Genomic DNA, 26,420 nt, shown 5'->3' with positions numbered 1-26,420 from the left:
GGCCAAGAAAAACAGGTGTGCTACCCTTCGCTCCAGAACTACATCTGGTAGTCTACGGCCCAGAAAGGTGGTTTCCGCTGACGCACTGGGCGCCCGCGGCTGTGCGAACTGGAAGTCCCTGGGTCGCTTTGCTCCGGAAAACTACAACTGCTGTCCTCTGTGGATTCGTGCGCAGTGGTGCGGCCACTTTCGGCTGACTTTGACGGCCTATATTCCTTCCCCCCCTCGTTGCGCGAAGTGTTATCCAGGGTATCTGCAACAGGAGGCGACACATTTTCGGACATTTCGGCACTTGTTTCAGCTAGAAGCTTGTTTCGAGTTGCTGCCATTGCATTATCAGCAGCGTGTGCTAAGCCTGCATAGGAATAATCTATGCTTGGCGGGCTTGGAATATTTTCTGGGGCCGGCAGTACCCGGACCAGTTTAGAAGCATTCCAGACCTTACCATCACTCAGTAAGAAAGTGCTTGGACCAACCTGTCGCTGGACTTTGAAAGGTCCAATGTATTTGGATGGACCTGTTCTGAATGACCGCACCTTCACTGTGTCACCGATTTGCACGGCCGTTGGCTTTGCGCCCTACGTCTATCAACGTAGTATTTCATTTGCTGTTGCTTATTTTCAACCCTTTGTCGCACCTGTGTTTGCTCCGAAGATGTGTGTTCTGGAGACGTTGCTGTAGCGGAAGTTTGAGGCAAGTTCCAGGTGCTTTGCTGCGAATTATGAAAGGAAGTACAGCTCATGTCGAGTTTCGAGCGCGGTTGCCGGCCGTGCAGTAGGACTGCAGGTGACACGCCCGTAATTGAGTGGGGTGTGAGCCGGTACCATCCCAGATGTTGCAGGACAGCTTGTTTAACGGGTTCTCCTTGGAGTTGAGCTATTTGAATGGTCTCCTTCAAAACTCTGTTGAATCTTTCAATAAGACCATTTGCTTGAGGGTAGTAATTTGATGACCGCAAATGTTGTATGCCTCTCTCTTTTAGAAAGTCTTTGAATTGTCTCGAAACAAATTGTGGCCCATTATCTGTAACTATCGAGTCTGGAAAACCCTCCCTGCTAAAAACAGAGATCAGAAAGTCAATGACATCCTGGGATGTTACTGAAGGAGTGAAGTAGACTTCAGGCCATCTGGAATAATAATCCATTAACGTTATGGCATACGTTGGACTCGGCGGAATGTTCAAAGGCCCCACAATGTCCATGGCTAGCTTCTGCCAGGGGCGGTCCGGCCAGGGAACTGGCTGGAGGGGTGTGAAGGATGGCTTAGCTGACTTGTCAGCTGCTTGACATATGAGACAGTGTTTGATGCATTCCTCTACCTGTCTATCAAGCTGTGGCCACCAGTAGCGTTCTCTTAGCAGTTCTTTTGTGCGGACTATGCCCGGATGTGATTCATGGGCCAACTGTAGGAAAGTGGGACGAAGTACTTCAGGAATTACCACGCGATCTGCTCGCATTAGTAGACCATCTACAAAGGATAATTCCTCTTGGATGTGAAAGAATGGCACAAGATCAACTGACAGAGCCTTCTTGTGCAACCAGCCCTTGCTGAGCTGACTGATGACCTTTTGCAGGGTAACGTCAGAAGCTGCTGCATTTTGTACAGTTGCCTTGTCGACTACTGGTGTTACCAGAGAAACGATTTCTTCCTCCTGATTGTCAGAATTTTCTGCGACGGGCAGCCTGGACAAGGCGTCTGCCACATAATTTTGTGTGCCCTTGCAGTACTCTATTTGGAAATTGTAATTCAGCAACCGAGCTGTCCAACGAGAGATGCGTAGTGGTCGGCGACCCGAATCGCCGGCGGAAAGCAAAGCAACCAATGCCTGATGGTCGGTTCTGAGTGTAAAACGTCTACCCCACAGATATACATGCCACTTTTCGCAAGCAAACAAACAGGCTAGTGCCTCACGTTCACCAACTGAGTATTTTCTCTCAGCCGGCGACAGAGCGCGTGACGCAAAAGCAATTGTATGAAGGTGCGACCCTTCTTTCTGCTGTAGTACAGCTCCTAAGCCAACGTCTGAGGCGTCAGTGGTGACTACGACAGGTAATTCCGGGTTGAACATTTGCACAACAGGTTTGCATGCCAAACGTGCCTTAACTTGATCAAAACTATTCTGAGCTTCCACCGTCCATTCAAATGATTGACCTTGTCGGAGCATTTTCCGCAACGGTTCCACTAAATCTGCATAATGATGCAGGAACTTGGCGTAGTAGCCAGCTAGACCTAGGAATGATTGCAGCGACTTGACGTTCGTAGGGGAAGGTGCATTAACTATAGCTTTGATTTTCGATTCCATGGGAGAAATACCCTGGGCCGACAGGTTGTGCCCCAAGAATGTGAGTTCCCTTACTGCAAAAACACATTTCTGATTCAATTTCATTCCTGTTGTGGGAATGCGAGACAGCACTTCCTTCAAGTTGCGATCGTGCTCCGCCTTGGTCCGTCCCCACACCAAAATGTCATCCAAATAGCACACTACGCCCGTACAGCCTTTCAACACGTGTGACATAAGCTTTTGAAATGTAGCCGGAGCAGAAGCTAAACCAAAACAGACTCTTTTAAACCTAAATAGTCCTTCATGGGATATGAACGTTGTCAACTCACGACTTGTTTCCGTGAGTCCCACTTGATGGTATGCTGAAGCCAAGTCCAGCTTTGAGAACCACGTAGCTCCTGCGAGCAACTGCAAGAGTTCCTCCGTGTGCGGAAGTGGGTCGCCGTCGACGACAATAGCTTTGTTGGGCTGCCGCAAGTCCACACACAGGCGAAGGGAGCCATCCTTCTTTTTCACGACGACCAGCGGAGACACCCACTCCGATGCGTCGACGCGTTCGATGATGTCCTCGCGCTCCAGGCGCGCGAGCTCGTCGGAGACTTGTTGTCGCAGTGCTAGCGGAAGGCGTCTCAGCTTCGCACTGACGGGAGGAACATCTGGTCGGCGGTTGATTTGATGGACGTAGTCCTTGACAAAACCGAGCTCACTCGAAAACAAGGCTTCAAATCCTGGTGGTGTGTTCTCCGGAACCTCGCACGAATGACAAGTGGCTTGGAGACAAGTGAGGGTTGACCCCATCACGTTGATGTGCAGTTTCTGAATGGCGTCAAGGCCCAGCAACGAAGATCCTTGTCGAGTGACATGAAAAGTTACCGATGCTTGAGTATCGTTGTACTGTATGTCAGCTTCGAAGGTGCCCAGTGTGGGAATCAACTTGCCGGAGTAGTCCCGGAGAGCCAGGGTTGACGACGACAGAGTGTAGAAGCGTGCAAAATATTTCCGAAAATCAGCATTGTTGACAAGAGAAACGGCAGCCCCAGTGTCGACAAGTAGAGGAACTGGGTTTCCTTTAAACGTTACGGTAGCTATTATCTCTTTCTTATTTTGTGGCAATTCTATGCCCAGAATATGCGGAGAATTCAGGATGTGTACTTCCTCCACGGTAGAGGCCGGCGCCTGCGACGCGCGAAGTGTCGCGGACTGATGCTGCGAGCGACAGACTAGAGCGAAGTGTCCAATTTTCCTACAATTGTTGCAACGACGATTGCGGGCTGGACAGTTTCTTGCGTTTGCATTATGTTTCGGAGAGCCACAACGATAGCAATACAGTTGACGACCCCCTTCCTGGCTTTCTCGCTCGAACTCCGGGCGCCTTCTTCCATCTTGGCTGCTTCTACCTCCTTCGTCGGTTCCGGGGACGCCACGGTGGAAACCCGACGCTGTATAACTGCGCCATCCGCCTTCTTGCTCACGAGCACGAGCGGGCGTTCGAAAACCTGAAGTTGCTTGACGAATGCATCCCTGTTCGATCGTCGGATTTTCCGTTACAGGTTCGTCGACGCGATAAACCGGCGTTCCCTCATAAGCTGCATTTGCTTGCTGTACGGCTTCTAAAGCTTTGCCAATTTCTTCTGCCTTGGCCAGCGTAAGCGTTCGGCCAGCGTTCAGAAAACGTTCGCGCAACGTTGGGTTTGAGACGCCTTCGATGATCTGATCTCGGACGCACTCGTCGAACGCCGAGCCAAATTCGCACGTCAACGCAAGTTGTTTAACTGCCGCTACATACTGGGTAAATGGCTCACCGGGCAGTTGAAGTCTCCGGAAAAAACGGTGTCTCTCAACGATGAAATTCGTTGTGTCTGCAAACAGCAGGTCCAAGCTCCCGACTAACTGTGTGTATTCGTCTGTGGTCGTCGCTTCCATGGCAGGCTCAAGCGGCGTCTGCGGAAGTGCTTCAGACGTTATGCCGGCGACTGCGGACGCTTGCCTAGTTTCTTCATTGTTGAAATGCTGGCGCTGTCCCTCTGCTCCGAGCAGCGTGAGAAGGAGTGCCGCTTTCCGCTCCGGTGCCCAGTCGCTACCACCGGCCGACAGGAGGTACGCCTCAAAAAGTTTGAACCAACGCTTCCACGGCACTGCAGGCGAACCGGGCGCAGACAAAAACGGCGCGGGAGCGAGGCCTGACGCCATGCTGACGCAAAGTCTCTAAAGTTGCAGGAGAAGGTGGAGCGGGGCAGCAAAACACAGGGCCAGTCGAAGCAAATGGTACGTCAGTCGGGGCAAGCGTACAAACGTCACTTACTGTGATCCCATCCTCGTCGCCAAAATGTGGTGTTGCATGAACACCCCGGCAAGGCCCGCAACGGGCCGCTGAAGGACACGACTCGGTTCCGAGCGGAACAAAAGCGGGCTTGCGCCCGTTCCCCACGGTTTTATTCACACAGCAAACAAAGTCATTGTTGTTAGACCAGATTTACAAATCAGCTAAGTGAATTGTGTGTCGACCCAAGAGGGCGCCACACAACAGATATGAAACCTGCTAGGCTTAGCGACGAATACGACATCCAGAGAGCAGCGCAAACTTCGTCGCTCGGCACGCTCGCGGGCAGTGTCATTGCTGAAAGCTCGGCTCCCTCAATGCTCAGCAGCTTGCGACTTGGGCTCGCAAGGCTGGAAAACTGAGCAGCTAGCGGCTGGACTGCGACTGAGCCCACGTTTGCAGCACAGGTAAACAACTTTTAGCGCACATACGCTTGGGATACCGGCTTCGTTGCGGCCGCCTTAAGGTGATTCTTACGCTCGTCATCGACGCCATCGTCACCGCTCGTGACGCACTGGCTGAGAACTACAATTCGAGTGCGTGCTAAAACAAGCTGCTCGTATTTCTCGGAACAATCTGATCTCGAAAACACAGTTGCTTCTATCGGCTTCCATGTGGGCTCTTGCTCAATTGTGAAAGTACACGCGAACAAGATGCGGCGAGTGCGAGCCGCTGTTGCGTATCAGCTAAAGTGTGAAGCAACTATCGGCGTAGTTTCGTAAAGCAGTTGATATCAAAGAAATCCGCTTGTACGGGTCACAGTTAAGCTCTCAGTTTCATGTAAATCTCCGTCGAGCATGCCCGCGTCAGTCAAAGTAATGCATCGCAGCTGCTCTCAGTCCTACCGCTCACGTCCAACATATCCTTGATATGCACCAGCTTGAGATACGGTGCATTTCTTTGCCCTTTTTACCGCAATTAAGAGATTTTAGCTGGCAGCAAACGAAATTTCGTTCCGTCAACAGCGTCGTCTGCGCCGTCGTCTGCTCCGTCGTCTGCTAGGACAACCGGGGCACCCTGGGTGATGTGATCACAGGATCGCAGCTTCCACAAACGTCATGTCAACAAAAGTATTTAAAAGCGCTTTAGTGTTCGCACTTAATAAAAAAATAAATTAAAAAATAAGATATTTTTGTTCTCAACATAATTTAAATATTAGTAGTAAAAAAGCGCATTTTTGAGTTGCAGTTTTTCAACGACGCAAAAACAAGGGCAAAGCCGCTTCCGCCGGCGCCATGGCAGTGGGTGCGTTGCTCCACGTTTTGTGTTATTTGGCTTTTCATGGCATTGTTTGAGTGCTTGTGCGGCGGACATGTGTGAAGAACAGAAGTGTGTTTTGGAAGCCAACGACGAGTATTACGCCCAGTCAACATCGGTGAGTTTGGACGGGCAAAGCCATGAAGAAAGGCAGCGCTACGACGTCTTGTCATCTGGAAAGGCAATGAAGACGACGGCGCTGTTTTACTAAGCCTGGATGAGCTGCATGATCGGTGAGTCCCGTCAACGCTTCTGTATTCTGATCTGTATTCACACGCGTTATTAGTGTGCGGCTATGTAGGGATGGCAGTGGAGGAACTCTACGTGCGGTTGCCTCAGCTATAATGCGTTGCCACAAAAGAACGGGCGTATAGGCACCCTGCGCATCTAACTCAAGCGCGACGCGCGCGCCACTAGCGGCGGCGCGCGCGTCCCTGTCAGAAAGGCGGGAGCAGTCCGACAGCTCCCGCTGTGTTGCGCGCGCTGTCGCGAAGCAGTTGTACGCCTCCTTCTCGAGCACAAAATGGCACATAACAACAGCAGGACACATTGCTGTGTTGTAGGATGCAATAATACATATATAAATTCGCCTCGGACAAGATTTTATGGATTTCCAGCGCGACATTGGGAGACGGCCCACCCTTCGCGACGGGTAACACGCGCGCGCGGTTTCTGGTCAAACAACGGTCAAACCCGTGCGGAATACGTTTGCTTGACTCGTGCATTACCTCCTAGACAGGTTTTTGAGTCATGGCAAATTCAGCAGACTCGGAGGAATGCTAATGGCTCTCTGGGAACCCTTCCCTCTTCTTGCACCCACGATTTCCGGTCACTGACTTGGCTGTCAACAATATGTAAGCTTAAAAAGCCACGCCGAAACTCGCCCGCAGTCGCACCTGAAGGAGCCCAAATTTTGCGCAGTAAAGAATCGTTTACCTTAGTTCCAGTTATGCGCGGAATCCTTGCTCGCTTCCACTGCGCCTTGTCGTCCAGCGTCTTTTTCGACAGTTAAAGGCACGTTTTAAAGGGCAATGGCAACATGTTCCTGATAAATATTTGCTCCACATCTGAAGGACTGGGTGATACTTTTCTACAATAAACATATATCTAAATGTCGAATATTCAGGACACTTCAAATTAAACAAAGCTTGAAATGAAATTCCGCTTCTTGAGCACAAGCTTTCGGCAAGAATCCTGCATGAATTAGCTGGGATACTACTTTTTTGCAGAATCCAAATCAAACAGTTTGACGTTATCCGCATGACTTTCAGTGCGCACACCGAAGGTGCGGCAAAAGAGAATGTTATGAAGTCAGGTTTGCGTCGTTCGCTCAGTAACCGGAGTTTTCTAATTGCCTTCAATGTTATGCCGCCTGGCCGTCTTTGAAAGCTTAGGGTAAGCCTTTTTAAATGCAGGAACACCCCAGGCTTGCGGGCGGCTCGTTTTGGAGAGCGTTTCACACCGCTCCAAAAACACAGCAACGGCAGCAGCGGGTTTACATTTGCCTGCCTTGCAACTGCAGCTCGCGGCAACAAGCTATCTACTGGTAGATAGCTACATAAAAAAAACTCAGTGAGAGTGCAGCGCTGACAGGCATTATATAGAAATATTTCTTAGCGTTAATTTGATCGTTTTCCGTGGCGCAGTGATGCTTGTCTGCGCAATGCACCGAGCTGCTACTTCGCTCTCGTCGCACGACACCACCTCTTTCACATTGTGTACATGGCCTGCTTCAAAAAGCTTCGTTCCTTTCCTGACGTTCGCTCCTCGAAAGAATTTTTCAGCCCCAAGAATGAATAGGTCAAAATCCCGCCTCTACGAACAGCGGCAGCCGCTAGCAGACGCCATCCCTTCGCAGTCGCGGGGCGAGCCTTCCTGACAGGGACGAGGAACTGGCCGCGCGGGGGAGCTGAACGCAGCCTCGACGGTGGCGGGGCCTGGCGGGTGCAGGGTGCCTATAGCCTGCGTGACAAGTGTTGCTTCATAGTCTATGTCTGCGTTTAGTACTCAGGTGCCGTGGTAAATAAAAATGCCACCAGAGATCACAGCAGAGTTATGCGGTCGCTTGGCAGCGCTGCGAAAAACTACAATGTTTACTACATTCAACTGGCATGGATTTGTACAGCGTAGAAGACGACGATCAGTGCCGCGGGTATGTGCCATTCAGCCCGAGGACATCATCATCATCATCATCATCGAGAGCGCTTTTGCTTGGACAGCTGAGAACAGGCAAGGGAACTGACAACGGGCGATTTTGCTCGCGGCTGGTACCCATCGGGTGGATTTGTGCTATTTAGAAGATTATTATGAGCGGCAGTGCTGCGCGATGAAGCACTCGCGCTAGGCGAACTGCGAATAGACGCCGGATGATTTTGCTCGGTGTTGGTGCTAATCGGATCAGTGCTTCTTAATATTCGTCATGCAAATTTTTTCGAAGACAGTGATCGCATGTGGAAGGCTGGCGCAGATTTACTAGTCATTTGTAAACTTTTTATCTGTGCTTCCCCATTGGAACAGAATTTGGCAATATTATGTCAGTTAGGTCGTCCTTGTGTCTTCCCTGAACTGTAGGCGTCCATGCTTCCTCTCCTTCAGGGCACTGAACTCTCGGGGATGCAACTGCACACTTATTTGGAATTTCAAGCTTTTTGCTGTATGCCTCGCTTATGCGGCCCGCTTTCAGGTCGTTCGCAATTGGTGATGGTTTGTTATTCATTTTCACTTTCTCTTATTTATTCTTGGTTGACTGCCGGCAGCAGTTCTCGGCGCTCGGAACTGTTCCCAGGCACGGAACCCTACCCACAGACCTCCCTGCACCACACTCACCAGTGTTCTTCGGTATCTTTTTTTTCTCTTGCCCCTGCTTCCATTGCCACTCGACAAATGTTTTGCTGTTTTTATTTGTGTGCAGATTTGTTAAATGCACTGCTAATTTTCGTATCATGCTCAGTTGTGACGTGAGATATTGGGCTCCTTGCTATTGAATTCATGCCTTTTCCATTCTCTTCTCATTTATGCAAGGTAAACTGGTCGACTGGTTGCTACGTTCAATTTAAGAATACATTAGATGCTGGTGCAAGGCACCCTAATAGTAATTAACTAAAGCCTGCGCATGCTATATTCGAATAGTTGGGCTCTTTTCATCATGCATAAAAATAAAGCGGTATTCCAGCCAGCTCATCTTTCATTGTGATTATGAGTCATGTAAATGTACTCAAAGAATGTGTATGGGTGTTTCACATACAATCTCCTTATTTATTTTGTCATGGGCCACCTCATTGCTTTTTGTGTTCCTATATTAATACCTTATTTTAGTTTCTGAAGCAGTCGACAGTTTGTTTTGTTGTCATTCATGACATTGTCACTGGCACTGACAGCTGTTGGTCGGGACGTATTTATCTGCAGTTGCCAGCTGCCAGCATCTGCTGGGCCATGCGTGCTTCCTGCCTTCAGCTGTGCCATCCCTCCAAGCCATTCATGGTAATTTTCTTTTTCAGTTACGCATACCTTACCTGCCTGTTTTGAAAAATATTTTCAACATAGGCTCACTGCTGTGTTTAAAAATGCATGCAGAACTCTACATGCACTTTACAGCAGTACCTCAGCTTATTACATGAACTGCAAATTTGTACGAAATATGGCCGCACATGTAGCTCTTGACACTGCGCTGTTATTATAAAGCTGAGCCTGCTTCAGGTGCAGTGACTATTCCACACCTGTTGCCTTTTATGCATGTGTGTCCTCTAAAAGGGCCAAAATGTTCGTTTATCTTTTAAAAACGTTGTGCTGTACAATAATACTTTAATGGTATTTCTTGCTTTTACACTGAAATGTCAGTCAGTAAAGTAACATTGTATGATGACACCAAATCTTGCGTGGCATAACATCCTTGCAGTGTACTTGGCAAGCTCCTGTCAGCGCAGATGTATTGCTAGTTTATTGCTGTAGCATGTGGTTTTACTGTACAGTTTGTACCTCTACGTTCTTGAAAGTATCCTTGAAAAATTTAAAATTGGTTTTTGAGGCAAGTAAGTGACAGAGTAACTGTCTCACATCTTGATAAGCACCTGAACCATGATGCAAGGGAAGGGATAAAGGAGGGAGTTAAAGAAGAAAAGAGGTGCCGTAGCAGAGGGCTGCAGAATAATTTTGGCCACCTGGGGATCTTTATCCTGCACTGACATCAAACAGCATGCAGTTTAGCCTGTGTTCACTTGGGCCCGCATAAAAAAAAACGAGCAGACCTTCTTAGAACTAACATTTCATTGCACCAGCTACTTTGTAGTTTTGACTGCAGTGACCTGAAATCAACGGTTGTTTACTTTGCACAACCCACATACCCTGAACAAGATGTGATGATGCTAGATGAGGTGACCCTCTCTGCATAGCAGCGGGTTGGTTCAGGAAATGCGAAGACTCATGGAGAACCGCTCAGTTATATTTGATTTCATGTTATTGTAGTATTAGTGGTGAGTTATAGTATAAGTGATGAATTCTTGCAAATGATTGAGGACATCAGTACTCAGTGTGAAAATGAGAGCTAAATCAATACTTAATAATCAGGAAAGAGGCCATTTTATGAAATGCAGTAAGGTACTGGAAGTCTTAACATAATACACCTCGGCCAGGTCATGCACAGATATAGAGCATTTGAAAGAAATGGTTGGGAGAATAAGAAAGGGGTTTATTGCCTTAGGCATGCACTCAGAAGTTACGAGCAGCACCTTGCAGTATGCTCAAAAAGAAATTTTAAACTGCTTTGCCTTTGCTAAGCTGTCGGGAAAAGTGGGGTACACTATAAAAGGCTTAAAATTGAGAACAGTGCGCTGAACCACTCAGGAAAATCGTAGGGTTAATGATAAGAGATTGGGAGAGAACTGAGTTGGTTGGAAATAAATGCGAATTAAAATCTGAGCGGGAATCATAAATGGACATAGGCAGGACATACATTTTTTAAAGAAGCTGGCTATCCTTTTGGATAGTGGAGTGGTTAGTCACAGCAGGAAATTGTGCTCTTCTTGCCTTCATTTTATGGAGATATGCTTTGTGTCTTACATCTCTTGGCCTGCCATAGGCAGCATATGCTCATAATAAATTTTTACCTGTCTAATTATGTGGCATAGGGAGAATTGAATTATATAACCTCATCAATGCACACCCTCTCTGAAGTGAACTTTGTCAGCCCCGTCAGTCACCACATTGATGCATGTCACCCCAAATGGGAGCCGTCATGGTGGCTGAGTGGTTATTGTACTTGGCTGCTGACCAGGAAGAGGCAGGTTCGATTCCAGCCAGTTTTGATTCCAGCTGTACTATTCTCATTTCAATGGAGACGAAATGCTAGAGGCCTAGGTACCGTGTGATGTCAGCACACCTAAAGAATTTTCCAGTCCTCTACAATAGCGCCCTGTTTAGCCTGCGCCGCTTTGTGGCATTAAACCCTTTAAAACCAAGTAAAGTAATGGATACATCATTTCCAAAAATTGTTTAAATTTATTATTTTCTAAACGTTAACAATTTTCTGCACCTGTTTTCCTTCGTCTTTCCCTCTTATTTCCTTCCTCATGCTGAGTAACAGGTCAGTGATTTTAAGTGCCAGCTAAGTATTTTGTTCATTTCATTAGTAAACTTTCTCTGTCTCTCTCTATTGCTTTGCTTTTTGTATCTGCAGTATAGTATTATGCAGAAATATGTCAAGCTTAGATCCAAGAGATATGGCCTAGATTTTAAGTTCTATAGTAAACCACACATTACTTATTACGCTATCGAGGCTTTTTTTTGGCATGTGCTACCTGGTACAGAACTGATGTGGCCTACAGCGGTAAATATCGTTTGAATGTGCATAAATTGAATAGGAAGGCAAATTTCCCATTTGTCTATGCAAATAGATTGGGCAATCATCATGTGCTCACAAAGCTCATAAACTTTTCTGTTTCCAAAACTTTCTGTAAAAGGCACTGACTCACTGAAATACACTACAGTTACTTTTGCCTAATCCTGATATTATTTACTGAAGATTGATTTGAGGGAAAGTCCACTGAGCTCGAATGAGTGCACGGCAGCTTGTCTTTGTCCAAAGTATTTGGAGAATAATGAATTTTGTTACCTGGCAGAGATAAAGCAAGGATGGCAGTGTTTTGTAATGTCCACAGGGCATTCTTCCAAAGCCCAGTATGCATGTAATTCCTTTCTTTTTGTGCAACATAAAACGTCTTCCCTTTACACTCATGGTTGAAACAAAATGCTGAATACTTCACCACTCAAAAAATGAAGGCCATTGTGCTGCTCTACAAAATATCAGGCTGCAGCGGTTGTTGCGAGGCAAATTCACTAGGTTGTCACATCATCAGCCTAACACCCACTGCAGGGCAGAGGCCTCTCCCATGTCTCTCCAATTAACACTGTCCTTTGCCAGTCGTGGCCACCGTATTCCCACAAACTTCTTAATCTCATCCGCCCGCCTAACTTTCTGCTGCCCCCTGCTACGTTTGCCTTCTCTTGGAATCCACTCCATCACTCTTAAGGACCATTGGTTATCTTGCCTTTGCATTACATCTCCTGCCCAAGCCCATTTCTTCCAAATAACCCACGTTTTTTTCGCACCTATTTGTCAGGCTCCGCGTTTTTTTCTCACTTATTTGTCAAGCTGCAAGCCACTTGCACGCTCTACAAACCTATTTAAAGTACATTATCCAGCATTGTTGCCATGGAGTGTGTAGTGCTAAAACAAAAAATAATACAATAGCTTATGATCTGCTAGAGCAACAGAATTCCAAGAGTTTGAGAAGGGCAGTGGGAGAACTAGCAAGGCGGGATAGCAAAATTCGACAAGCAGCGGACAGGGATCCTGCAACTTGTAGAGGACAGGCAAATTGGAGACTTCTGGAAGGGGCTGTAGACTTAAGTGCACCTAGCTCGCCTTGTGATGCAGTGTATAGGGCCCTTTGTTTTTGAGTAAAACTGGTTTCTTCTGATTGTTGCATTCCAGAAAGATTCATCAAGATTGGGTTAAACCCATTTTCGCGTGCAAATGTGCCTGTAAGAAAGTGTAGATTGATAATGCATGAAGCTAAAGAACCACTGGAGTGTAGTGGATACGTCTCGTATTTCTTCGTAGCTATATTGTTTAAACAGTGCTGGCTATTTTAATTCCTTTTTATTGCTCGTTGAGTTGCATAAAATTTTAGGATAATTGAAAACTGCAGGTAGGTTTAATTACAATAATTATACCCGTATTTATGAAGCTCTGTTCGAAGAGAGGTCCACATTTTGTGTGCATGCTTTGAATTTGATTATTTTCACACTGCATAATGGAGGACAGGTCTGCTGTGCGAGTTTTTTTGCAATGAAGCGAGAGCAACTGGTGCGGAATGCTTGTTACTGTGTCGCCCTGCCAATATTTCTAGAACCCCTGGGACCACTGAGCTTGTGAGTATCTATGACTCAAAAGCTCGGAGCTGATTGCCCGTTCCGAGGTTGTCTGTATTAACCGGTGCAAGGCCAAGGGCTCATAGCTAACAAGCATATGACACCATAGAACTAGATGCAGTCAGGCTGGGACTGTGCAGTATGTCAGTGTTAACGAGGTCGTGATAAACGAGGTTTACTCTGCGAAGCTAGTGTGAAATAATAATTGTTCTTATGGAAAATATCGTTTTTTCTTAGTCATTGCAGCAATGCAAGAATATCAAATCTGATATCTCTCACTCATCCCTCTATGTTTCAGTTTCAAGGGACCAAGAGTTGCGTGGAAGTCGGGCAAGCCACAAAGTTGCGTGCGGCTTGAGCCAGCAACCAGGAGCAGGCTGGGAATTTGCGAATTGCCAGTGGTATTCGCTCATTCAAGCAGGCTTTACTGTAAGTACAGTGTTTTCACCATAGCATTTCTTTGAAAAGTACACATTGAGCTTGAATAGGACAAGCTGTCGGTCTAGTTGGTGCTGATCTTTTGTGCTTGACAGAGCTTAGAAACACAGACTGGGGTCAGAAAGAAAGAATATGAGGGCACAGGTGCTGACTACAGATTTATTCCAGAATCACCGAAACACTGCATATATAACCAAAACACAGGCGCTAACAGGTGGCAATTTTATGCACTCTTGGTAACAACAAGTGATATGGCCAATAGTGGGAAAACAACACAAACTAGAAACAGAAACCAAGACTATAGAGCAGGGAAGGATGAAACCATAACAAGGTTAAAGGAATAGTCTTAAGCAAGTCATTTTTAAGACCACCAGCACGTGAAACAGTGGAAGGGTTTGACCAAAATTTTTAAGTACTGGTCTGATAACACGGAACTAAAAGACTACATGCAAACACAGATCAAGGGCAGTGAAATAAAAGTAAAATGGCAAGAAAAAACATGCGGTGGAAAGAAAATGGTGATTGGGCAAGCAAACAAGAATTGGTCTACAAAGGTGAAGTGAGCTAAAAAACTGAAAGAATAAAAGGGGAATAAATGCACATGAGCAACAAAGGTGAAGCCAAGAATTAACATCGCTAAAGGAGGAAGATGAGCTACTGTAAAAACAAGAGAGAGATAAAATATCAAAAGATGAAATTCAATGAGTATTAAAGATAAAAGCAAACAAAAACACGAAAATAGAGGAGTTGGCAGAAAAGTCAAGGCATGCAAGATGTTTATAAAACCAGGGCTAGGTCAAACAGATCCTGAAGAAAGGCAATCTTTTTTTCCGAGGGTGTTCTTGCCCATTGATCCTCGAGCCTCAAAATCCCGGCGGCTCCCACCAGTTTGTCATTTCGGCTTATTCTGGTGCTTTTTTAACACAATGGCACTTTTTTGAACATGGGTAGCATGGCATTTTTCGGTCACAGTTTTGGCAATGGACTTGCAGATTTAGAAGGACGTGCTTGTAGGCCAGTTGGTTGGTAATCGTTAGAAAAACCGCAAAACAGGATGGGACAAAGGCAGGCGAAACACAAGGTGGTACGACAACTGAACATTTATTGAAGAAATGAGTGCTCATATGGATCAGTTGCGCATGTAATCTGCAAACAATCGTTGCAAAAACAACCTAGGGAGGGAAACAAATTCTAATTCTTTCTGAAAAATGGACACAGAAGGCATGCTAACCCACCTATCTGGCTTCGACCTCAGGATGGCAACAGCCTTGAGAATTTCTTTCCAACTGGGCCTTTATTCAGCCAATAATAATGTGCAGTTCAGTTTAGGTTAACAGTCTTTACAACTGGGACAGTGGACAGGCAGGCAAGGTCGTCCGGGCCGACCCAAGGAATGCTAATGCTCTTGCAAGGGAGTGTTTCACCATCTACCAATTTGGCCGGTATAAAATCGACCACAGCTGAGAGGAATCGTGTACACCACCCCCGTTGCACATGGCATGAGGCATTCAAAAAGTACCGCCAACGGGCATGTTGTACAAGATTCCCCTCAGCTGTGGCCAGTTTTATATCGTCCAAAGTGGTAGATGTTTACACATTTGTTTGCACGAGTATGCGTGTTCCTTGAGTAGACCCGGAGGCGTTTGCCGTCCCACTCACTGTCTCATTGTAGACTGCTATCCCAAACTGAACTGCACACAGATTATTGGATGAAGAAAGGAGCAGTTGGAAAGAGAAATTGTCGAGGCTGTTGCCATCTTGAGGTCGGAGCCAGATAAGTGTGTCAGCACGCCTACTGTGTTCATTTTTCAGGAAAATTAGCGTTTCTGTCAGTGTTTCCCCCGGTTGTTTTGTTTCGTTTTTGAGCAGGTGATTGTCATATTTGCTCAGCTCTATGGTTGCCATTGAATTTTTTTGCCCCTTTACGATTGTTTGCAGATTACACACGTGACTTGTCTATATAAGCACTGCTGTTCTTCAATAAATTTTCAGTTGTCAGTACGGCCTTGTGTTGTCACCTGCCTCTGTGCGATAGTTTTGCGTTTTTGCTCTTTCCGACTGGCAGATTCCCGAGAGATGGCCGCCGCGGTGGCTCAGCGGTTATGGTGCTCGGCTGCTGGCCGCGAAAGACGCGGGTTCGATCCCGGCCGCGGCGGCTGGAATTTCTTTGGGGGAGAAATTCTAGAGGCCCGTGTACTGTGCGATGTCTGTGCACGTTAAAGAACCCCAGGTGGTCGAAATTTCCGGAGCCCTTCACTACGGCGTCTCTCATAGCCTTAGTCGCTTTGGGACGTTAAACCCCATAAACCAAACCAAACCGAGAGATGTACCCGGTAAATCAATCTTATGCTCCCTTATCCTTTCATTGATGCCAATGTATACCTTGCCGCAAGACAAAGGGATTGATTAAACGCCCTCCGCGCATGGCGCTAAAGGTTTTCTGTGCTGCGTGGTGCAGCGTCTTTTTTTTTCATTTAGGATTCCGCAACTGCAATAGGTGCTAGGGGGTCAGAAAACGGAATGTCTACTCCTGCTTTCTCTCCGATTTTCTTAAGGTTCTGTGAAATTTACCTTTAGAAAATTCGAGAGATAGAGTAGATGCTTTTTTGCTCCCCCCCCCCCCAATCACCTATAACACCTCTCTAGGATCGTCAATGAAAAAGAAAAAAAGAAACAGGCTGCACCGCATTGCACAGAAACCCTTAGTGGCATGCACAAGAAGTGCTTTCTCAATCCCTTTTTCTTGCTGCAAGGTATACATTGGCATCAATGGAAGGCTAAGAGAGCATTACACTGATTTATCGGATACATCTCTTAGGTAACTGCAAGTCCACTGCTGATAATGGGACGCAAAAAAGCCATGCTGCCCAAAGTTCGAGAAAGCCACTGTGTTAATAGAGCCCCGTAATAAGCTGACCCAATGCAATGGTGGAAGCCGCAGATATTTTCAGGTTCCGGGGTGAATGTAAAGAACACGCTTGGTTTCACTCGGAGGATTGCCTTTCTTTGTGGACGTACTTGATCTAGCCATGGTTCTACATTTGTGTTACATGCCTTGCCTCTTCCGCCAACTTCCCTCTTTTGGTGTTTTTCCTTGATTTTTGCCTTCATACTGGTTATTGAATTTCACTTCTTTATATTTTATCTCTCGGCTTCACTGTACGTCATCTTCCACTTTTAACCATCTTAACTGTTGGCTTCACCTTTGTGGCTCATGCGCGTTTTTATTCCCTTTTTATCCTTTTAATTTTTAGCACACTTCACATTCGCTTGTTGCTCAATTCTCGTTTGCTTACCCAATCACCATTTTGCTTCTATGGCGTGTTTTTCTTGCCATTTCTCCTTCATTTTTTTTTCACTGCGCTTGGTCTGTGTTTGTGCATAAGGTTTTTTAGTTCCATATTATCAGACCAGTTCTTAAATATTCTTTTGGTCAAACCTATCCACTGTTGGCAGTCTTTCAAAAATGACTTGCTTATAAATTTTTCTCTCACCTTGTTCTGGTTTTATCCTGTGCTGTGTCCTCTGGTTTTTGCTTCTAGCTTTTGTTGTTTTTCCACTACTTCTCATACCACTTCTTGTTACCACGAGTGCATAAATCGCTGCGTGTTCGTGCCTGTGGTGTGGGTATTTATGCAGTATGTCAGCAGTTCTGGAAAAAGTTTTAAGTTCAGTGCCTGTGCCATCGTCTTTTTTGTTTGTGTCCCTTGTCTGTATGTCTGAGTGCTGTCAACCACAATCGGTGCATTGAGCTGACTGCTCTGCAGCTACCCATGTGTATGCAATGAAGTGGCTTCAAGAATGAAGTACACAAAAAAAATTGATTGCTTAAAATTTCTGGTATGTTTTTTAGGAAAACATTTGGCATTTAAAGGGCTAATAGTGCTCTGAAAACCTAAAAAATTATGTGCTTCTTGGGGCCTTTCCTGAAATTTCACATCACCTTGTAGCGTGATGCAAGACATTCAAGTTTTTACCCACAGTTTACTTTTTTGTTGCCCACTTATTGGCTGCCACCTTCTTTGGCAGGCAGTGTCATGGGGTTTGGGAGACAATCTGATTCCTGTGTGTTGGCCTGAAGTGCAAGCTTTTGGATGTGGGGAGCAGGTTCACGGTGCCAAATTTTGGCTGTAACTACAGTTTGGCCATGACTGTTAGTCCTTTTCTGTGATGCAGTGTCATTTATGTAATGCATATTTTGATGATGAAGCAGTCTCAGGGGTTGCGGTGCTCAGCTGTTGACTTCAGACACAGGATCGATCCTGGCCGCGGCAGTCGCATTCTGATGGAGACAAAATGCTGGAAGCCTGTGTACTGTGCGATGTCAGTGCACGTGAAAGAACCCCATGTGGATGAAATTATCAGAGCCCTTCACTATGGCATCCCTCATAGCCTGAGTCACTTGGGACATTAAACCCCATAAATCCAAATCCATTTTGGTACTTCTCAGCTTCGCCGCTGGCCTCTGCAGGCCAGCGAAACCTCCCACAAGTTGACGAACGGCAGTTTTTACACCATTCGTAAATGCCTACATAGACGCTACATCATTGGTGGCAAAGGTTGCCAGATGTGCAAGCGTTTCCGGTAGTTTTTCTCTGTTGCTTTCGTCAGGCAGCTTGCAAAAGATGTTTTACTAGGCTAATAAACAGTGAGGTTCTTTGTGTTCTTAAGGTGGTGCAGCGTGATAAAACAGACGCCTAAAGGGACACTGAGGAGAGCTCTATTAATATTTTTTTATAGCAAAATCCGATAGTTCGGCATTTCATGGCTTTGTTGCCACTTGACCGGCAGCGAAAGATGCATTTATTTCTAAGAAATTTGGATTCGAAGTTGAAATAGTTTTTCCCGCCGCTCTGATTCAAACTTGGGATTCTGCTATGACGACACAGAACTAAGTGACGTGAAACATGACATTCACATGACGTAACGCAGACTCCGTGATTTCTGGCGGCTAGCAGTGCGGCCCAGCAGCAGCCGAAAAGAAAGCTACCGCCGGCCGCACGTTGAAGGCATCTATCGGCTATTGCGGCCGTCGCTACGTTTACATTTGAACCGGCGTTTTGCCAGCGTTACAATGGATCCCGTTCTCGAAGTCGTCAACGAAGTTCTCGCAAATAGACGCCTTTAGCATACCGTGTACCTTGTTACCGTTAGCGGAATACCGGGAGCCCCCATACCGCTGAGAGCAAGCGCTGATTGGTCCCGGCGCTGCAGGAGCGCGCGTAGCTATCGGGTACGTGGCGCCATCTGGCGACGTCAAGGAGATTTGCGCATGCATTTGCTGCGCCTCAGTGATTCGTGGCTTCTCGTGTCCTAGTGTTGCTAGAACTATTGGTTCTAGCAACACTGTTTTGTTCTATGACGCCATGAAGCTTGTACTTGTGTGTTTGGCCTGTGGTGGCGATACCTGTACTTTGGTTCTGGCTCTTTTCTACGTTACAAGAGCTTTGTTGTCTGTATGAGTGGCGTTTTTGTAATCAGGAGCTGGTATTCTGTCGATGCAAGTCAACTTCAATTTCTCCTCAGTGTCCCTTTAATAGCCATGCCATGCTTTTTTGTAGCCAAAGGCAATTTTTCGCCTTATTCTCATCTTCATTTGCCGTTCATGCTTCCTCGAGGGACGGCAGTTGGAAGAAGGTCTCTAGAGCAGCTCCTTGTCTGAAGAAATGCCGAGTGGCATTCTTCAATCCTAACTGCCCATCAAATGGAAGAGCAGTTGTTTTCTCCACTCCACAGAGTGGAGACGGAGTATCGAGTTGAGGCGCACTTCTGAATTCGGCGGTTAGCCTTTCATAGGCAGCAGAGAGACGCAATAAACTTTATTTGCTGTTAATCTTCTAGATAAACACTAAATCCTCCTCATTCCTCATCAGTGCACACACTGTGTAAGGAACTTTGTCACTCCATTTGTCACCACTTTGATGTATGCCATCCCAAATTCAGGGGCTGTATAATTTTTGAAATTTTGTTGAAATTGCTTGAAAACCTTTGGAATTTCCTGCACCTCTCTTTTTTCCCCAAGTCCCAAACCTATGCAGAGTGCAAGTGGGTTTTTGAACTCCAGCTAAATTTTGCTATTCATCAAAGGGTTTTTCTCTCTACTGCTTTGCTGGGTGTATCTGAAGTATAATATTATGCACCAGTGTGTGAAGCTTTGCTCCCAGAGCTATTGCCCGAGGTAGTAATTTTAGAGCATTCCGTTGCGTTCTGAGCCTGGTTGCGTTTTGAGCCTCAGAGTTGTTCTGATTCCACGGATAGAACCCAAGATGGCAGCCTCCAATGCAGCAGTGTATCCCAGTAGTTGCCATGGGAGCCGAGGTGGTTAGATAATGGAATAAAATAATAGCAGGTGGCAGTGTGATGCTCGAGCACCACAGCTCGAAACTAAACTGTATCGATCAGTATATTGTCACGTGCTTCCACAGAACCTCGACGGAAGAAGCAGAAGATGAAGGACTGACCAGCAGAGAGAAAGGAAGAGAAAGAGCTGAAGGACGCTGGTAGGCTTCCTGCTCCGACCGATCCCCTCTGTGAATAAACCCCCGTGCGTGCTAAGCACGTAACAATATGTATATCTGTCTGGCAGGCATTAAAGTCTGGCTGCTTAGTCTCGACATTCGTGTAAAATTTGTGGGTGAACCGTTTGGCATGAATGTACCAGATGGTGTCATACGATTCAGCCTGTCGTGCAGCATAAACTTGATAGTTAAGTTAGAGCCTTTCTTGCAGCACGGACTCGAACTGACAACCTATGTTAGGTGTATTAATGCTCGTTATTCGATCTGCTCATTTTTTATATTCAACCACACTAACATTACTTATTACCCCATCTGTGCAGATTCCTTCTGGCACTATTTGAAGCTGAAGGGTTGCTCGGCTGAGGATCTCCAAAAGCGCCACAAGAAGGTGACGCGCTACCTGGCACAGAAGTGCTGTGGCCTGCGGCGGTAAATATCTGTTCAAGCCAATATTCTCTTGTTATATGCATGAATAGATTGGGTAAGCTCATGTGCTTACAAAACTCGTAACTTGACTGTATTTCCTAACTCTCTGTATGGTACACTTAGGCACTGGAATAACCTGCAAATCTCACTGGAATTTGCCTACTATAGTGAGATACTGCTTTACCCAAGTTCTGCTGAAGGATAGTCGACTACTCAGATGACGCACAGAAGATTATATTTATGAACCAGACTGTTAACAGCACTTATGGACCACATTAGCGACTGTTCTGAGACCGCACGCAGCCAGGCTTTTCAGCGTGGAAGAGGCGGCTTTAGACAAGGCAGGCGAGCGCTCTGTTCCTGCACGTTAAGTAGATGTCGGATGAATCTCGAAAAAATATGAACGACGCACCAGGAATATGACTACTCCAACCCTTCTGAGATGTGCAGCGCACAGTATACGGCCATGCCAGCGACATGTCTTTCTGTTCAAACTTTCTCTAAAACCGCTGTCACTACGCAGAAGCAGGTAGCAGTATCTGTACTAAGAATTCGTATCTTAAAGGAAAAAAGAAAGCGCAATGTCCACCTTTGGCACGATTTCTGCAGTGATGTGCGTTCTGCCGGCTGACAATACGCCGCTTGCTTGGTGTTGTAGGCCTAACCTGTGCTTTACTCAAGGTGTAGCGAGAAGCACTTTTGAACTAGCCACCAGCAATCACAGAAATGTCTACTCTTTTTACCGCCTCTACAATAACTTTATGTCGGTATGAACGTGCAGTTTATTCCGCAACGTCTTCGTAAGTGAAGCGCGCGGAAAAACGGGCCAAGCGGACCGCCTCGCACAGATAGATGCGGGTTGCATGCACGGACTCATTCTGAGCCGTTGGCAGAACCGTCATTACAGGCCATGATGCACTTGGTCACACGTTGCATGCACGTCTGCATCTTGATTTCTATCTGGAAACAGCTTGGTTGACGTCACTTCTGTCAATAAAGTGCTCTGCATGCCAATGTCTCTCCCATTCCGGACGGTTCCCACCAGCCATCGTATGAAGCGGCGTGTGCATATTCTTCAGTTGTATAATTGAGGCTTTAATGCATTATTCCTATGGGTTTACGTCGGGCCCGTGCCAATTTGATGTTAAATGTGGATCGTTGCATGAAAGGGGAATACATGATCAAGATTCCACTGTATGACTTTTGTAACATTTGCATGCATTTGTTGTGTATGCATACTATATACATCACTGTTCTTTTTCTTCACCTAGGACAGTCTGAACAAGAGAGACCTGCTGAAGAAAAATTCTGTATATATGTAAATAAATAGTCGATTTGCTTCAAGTGAGGTGTTTTTATGCCTGGCTGTACTGCAGGAATGCATCAAATGTTCAGAGTCAGACTGCTGCTCTGTAGCCGCATATTAATTGACAAATAAAGCGTACTTGGTAATGACTACAGGAATACAACACACTACACAAATGCACTACAGAAGGCAGACTACAGAGATACGACACTACAGAAGACAGACTACAGAAATACTACACTACAGAAAGACTACACAAATACTACACTACAGAAGACAGACTACAGAAATACTACACTACAGAAGACAGACTACAGAAATACGACACTACAGAAGACAGACTACATAAATACTACATGCCCAAAATACGACAGACTACAGAAGTTTTCTGTCGTAAATTCCTGTAGTGCGTTTTGACTGGGCGAGGTACGAATGTGGGTGTGCGTGTATTGGAAGAGTACAGAGCGCCGGGGCAAGGCTGCCGTCAGACGCCGTTCGCAGAGTAAGCCTAGAGCGCTACAGCAACAGTACAGCAAAAAGTTGCTTACCCCATGTCACGCGTTCGTGCGAAGCAATGACGGCGAACAGTAGGCCTCGATGGCAAAGCTGTACGCTTTCTTGCGTTGTCGAGCAGAGGGGCTTTTCTGGTCGCACAGCCATCCTAATGTGCGCTCCGAAATATGCGGAACGACGGTCAAATCCGTCGTCCAACCTGAGCTGCTCCGACTCGGAATGCATAGCGGCTGGTATGTGACGAGAGGACTTGCCATCGTAAAAACTTTCGCTCAAATGCAAACAACTCTCAATACGGCGTACAGGCTGGCAGCTCAACACTCGCCGCAACCAAGATGGAGACCGGACTTCCGGTGCCCAATGTTGGCAGATGACCAAGCAGTTTTGAATACGGACTATTGACCCGACTCAAACTCGCGCCGAGACACGTCGCGTAGCTTCGATGGAAATACCTCAAAATTAGCAAAAGCATGCAAACTTCGCGACCAGTATCTGCACTCGACAGGACCCCCGAGCGAACGCGTACTCGTATGCAGGTCCAGAGAACGCGGAGCTGGACCAGCCGTTCCAGCTGCACGACCTGAAGTCAGCCGTGGCTAAAATGAAGCGAGGAACGGCACCGGGGCGGGACAATATATCTGTGAAACAGCTTGCCAATCTTCCCGACCCCGTCTACGAAACCATCCTCGCTTTCATCAACTCAATCTGTCTTCGTGAGGCACCCCTCATAATAGAATGGAAGGCCGTCCTGCTAACTTTCATTTCTAAAGCAGGTAAAGCCATAAACACAGACAGCATCCGCCCCATCTCCCTCACGTCTTGTGCTGGAAAGCTGATGGAGACCATGGGGCGGGACAGGTTGTCTGGGTTTCTGGAAAACCACTGTGCATTCGCAGACACCATGCTCGGTTTCCGCCCGCGCCGGTCTGCGCAGGATGTTCTGCTTCAACTCGATCAAGAAATACTGAACCCTGTCGAATACCCCTTCAACGATAAGGCAGTACTCGCCCTAGACTTGAAGGGGCCTTTCGACAACGTCACACACAAAATTATCCTGCAACAACTCTCCCAGACAAACTGTGGACATAACTGTTGTATCCTTCTTTCTTGTTTCAGTTTCGTTTCTTTCAGTGTACATATCGTCATCGTCATTCAATATGATTTCCTATATAAGTGGCTTCACTGTGACGAATAAGGGAGTGTTTTTGCATACTGCGCTTGCGTGGTCCCGTGTCATGCGTCTGGTCTGAACCAGACACCACATATTGGCGACGAGGATCAGTATCGGAGCCATGTCACTCGGGTATTTCCCAGCACCGCCCCCTTTCTTGCCTGCACCCGGTGACCCGGCTGTGCCTTGGCAGCAGTGGAAACGCGTATTCCTGAATTTCCTGGAGGCCATTGGCGGCGATGAACTGAAGCCGAAGCGTTGCAAGGCAATTCTGCTAAACTCGCTCGGGGTTGAAGGCCAGCGAATATTCTACAGCATCCTTGCACAAGGAACAGACGTGACTGCGGACGCCAAGGCCGAGGACAAGGTGGACAAGGAGGAAGAGGTGGACCAGTGCAAGGGCGCGCTTGCTGCACTGGATACGCATTTCGCGAGCGCTACGAATGATTTGGTGGAGCGGCGCCGGTTTCGCCAAAGACCCCCTCTGTAATGCGAAAGACCTGAGGGTAAAATAAATGAAATGAAATGAAATGAAGACGACAACTGCCTGGTGAGACATTTCAAGCATTTACAAACAGTCTTCGGGATCTTGCGTCTACTTGCAATTTTGGCAGTGCTACCGATAGCATGATTCGAGACCAATTACTGGAAGGCACTTCGTCACGAACAACACGTGAACGCATGCTTTATGAAGGGTCTTCGCTTACATTGCAGCGTGCTGTTGACATCGGGAAGCAAATTGAGCAAATACAACAAGAGCTCGGGGAATTCGCGCATAGCACTGTGAACAAGATTCAAGATGTGCGAAAATGTCAGACTGTGAGCAAGGAAGTTGCTACAGGTGCGGCTCGTCATCGCATATGGCTAACTCGACTGCATGTCCGGCGAGGAACAACCGTTGCCACTCTTGTGGAAAAATTGGTCACTTTTCAAGCATGTGCAAATCGAAGAAAAAGAAATATGCCGTTCGAAAGCCTGAGAAGGCCAACGCCGTCACGGTACTTCAAATCGGTGACCGTAATGCGTCGGCGAAAGATATTCGAGCCAACATTTCTATCGGGAAGATAAGATTGTCGTTGATTGTCGACACAGGCGCTACGGTTTCTTTGCTCAGTGAAGAGCACTACCACAAATATCTAGCCGACACGTACTCATTACGACCGCCGACTGCCAATTTGTGTAACTCTTCCGGAGAACAAATCAAGTTAAGCGGTTGCTTTCTTGCTGACGTATCTTACAAGGGAAACAGAGCCAGTGTGCTTTTTCATGTCACAACCAAGGGCACTTCGCTGCTGGGTCTTGATGCCGTTCGGAGCCTGGGAATCACTATCAACGGCTCAACCTTGAATTGCTGCCAGGTGACATTCACTGCCTTCAAAATTTACGCACCAGTTTGCGCACTTGTTCACGGAACAGTTAGGGCATGTGAAAGGCTTTGTTCAGCATGTTAACTGCCGTTCATCTGTGAAACCAGTCGTTGCGAAACTCCGATGCCTGCCGCTCACGCTACGGCAACAGGTATCGGTAGAGATACAACGCCTGCTGGCCGAAGATATAATTGAACCTGTCGACGCATCGGAGTGGATTTCACCGATCGTCGTCGTGAGGAAGAAGGACGGTTCAATTAGGTTGTGTGTGGACCTACGTGAAGTGAACAAGGCAGTAATTGCCGATGCTTTTCCTCTTCCGCATACTGAGGAATTACTTCATGAGCTAGCTGGAGGAACGTGCTTCTCAAAGCTCGACTTAGCGTCGGCATACCGCCAGCTAGAACTGACTCCGGAAAGTCGGGGACTAACCACCTTTATCACACACGAAGGATTGTTTCGTTTTAAGAGAGTGTTTTGGCCTTGCATCTGCCCCTTCAGCCTTTCAGAGAATGATGCAGCATATTTTGAAAGATTGTAAAGGCGTACTTTGTTACATTGATGATGTGATTGTGTGGGGCAAGACACGTGAGGTGCACCACAAGAATCTACACCAGGTGCTAAACGCATTGGTGATTCAGGTTTGGAGCTCAACCAGAAATGCACATTTGCTGTTTCAGAACTATCATTTTTAGGGCATACGGTGAGCTCAAAAGGGCTCACACCATTGCAGTCTAAGGTTTACGCTATTGTCAAAGTGCCTGCTCCTCACGATTTTGGCACTTTGAGGTCATTTTTGGGTCTCGCTGGTTACTATGCTCGGTTTGTGCCGCGATTTGCTGATCTTGTCGAGCCGCTTAGAAGGCTCCTGCCGTCTGGTCAACAGTTCACGTGGGATGATGAGGCTGAGCGTAGCTTCCAGCTTGTTAAGACAGCTTTGTCTTCAAGCCCAGTCATACAAATGTTTAACCCAGACCTTGATGTAATTGTTACGACAGATGCTTCTGATAAGGGTCTGGGAGCCGTTCTTCAGCAACGCGATGGTGACAGCGCACGCACGGTGGCCTTCGCATCACGTGCCCTGACTCCCCAACTGAAAAAACGACCTCAGCCCTATGTTGGGCCAAAGTCGTAGCCGGCCTGGCCGACCTTGGCCCTAGCTTGGCAAACTAGGTTGGGCCGAGGTCAGGATTGGTGATTAGCCTCACACCGGCCGACCTTTGGCTGCCAACATAGGGCAGAGGCCGTATGCCGACCTTGCCGTCACCAGCCAGCGCCCTGCTAGATTGTGAATCAATGACAAATCGTGGTTACCTTACCTATATATGACGTTTGAAAAGTAAATTTTGGTCATGAGGATGCCGACCTGTATGCACAGGCATCTTGAGGAGACAC

The 26,420-nt window shown here is 46.9% G+C and overlaps 1 protein-coding gene and 3 pseudogenes across 3 annotated transcripts; 2 read left to right on the top strand and 2 right to left on the bottom strand.

Moving 5' to 3' along the window:
• The window catches only part of LOC149367971 (uncharacterized), a 38,640-nt pseudogene extending 15,928 nt beyond the window's left edge, over positions 1 to 22,712 (bottom strand).
• Positions 5,844 to 22,007, top strand: LOC149367972 (uncharacterized). Of its 3 annotated transcripts, none has more exons than XM_089568654.1 (6): positions 5,844 to 6,091; positions 8,618 to 8,696; positions 9,264 to 9,338; positions 13,585 to 13,715; positions 20,563 to 20,671; positions 21,945 to 22,007. In XM_089568654.1, the coding sequence occupies exons 1-6, from the start codon at positions 6,076 to 6,078 to the stop codon at positions 21,988 to 21,990; spliced, it is 456 nt and encodes a 151-aa protein (XP_089424780.1). In that variant the 5' UTR covers positions 5,844 to 6,075; the 3' UTR covers positions 21,991 to 22,007. The 3 variants fall into 3 exon arrangements, with proteins under 3 accessions (XP_089424780.1, XP_089424773.1, XP_089424787.1); XM_089568647.1 differs by having other exon boundaries at positions 8,615 to 8,696; XM_089568661.1 differs by having other exon boundaries at positions 8,615 to 8,696; positions 21,940 to 22,007.
• LOC149367973 (uncharacterized) lies at positions 6,524 to 7,706 on the bottom strand (annotated as a pseudogene).
• Positions 22,713 to 23,388: 676 nt separating the features above from the next.
• The window catches only part of LOC149367970 (uncharacterized), a 32,567-nt pseudogene continuing 29,535 nt past the window's right edge, over positions 23,389 to 26,420 (top strand).

This window comes from Amblyomma mixtum, chromosome 1, assembly GCF_055824585.1.
Source record: "Amblyomma mixtum isolate Tamu chromosome 1, ASM5582458v1, whole genome shotgun sequence".
Lineage (NCBI taxonomy): Eukaryota > Metazoa > Arthropoda > Arachnida > Ixodida > Ixodidae > Amblyomma > Amblyomma mixtum.
Note: the sequence above shows the minus strand (reverse complement) of the source record. Positions and strands in the feature narration are given on the sequence as shown.

Coding starts and splice junctions, on each gene's coding strand:
- LOC149367972 (XM_089568647.1), top strand. Junction 8,697..9,263: donor ACACTCACCAGTGTTCTTCG/GTATCTTTTTTT, acceptor ATTTATCTGCAG/TTGCCAGCTGCCAGCATCTG. Junction 20,672..21,944: donor AAGTGCTGTGGCCTGCGGCG/GTAAATATCTGT, acceptor CACCTAGGACAG/TCTGAACAAGAGAGACCTGC.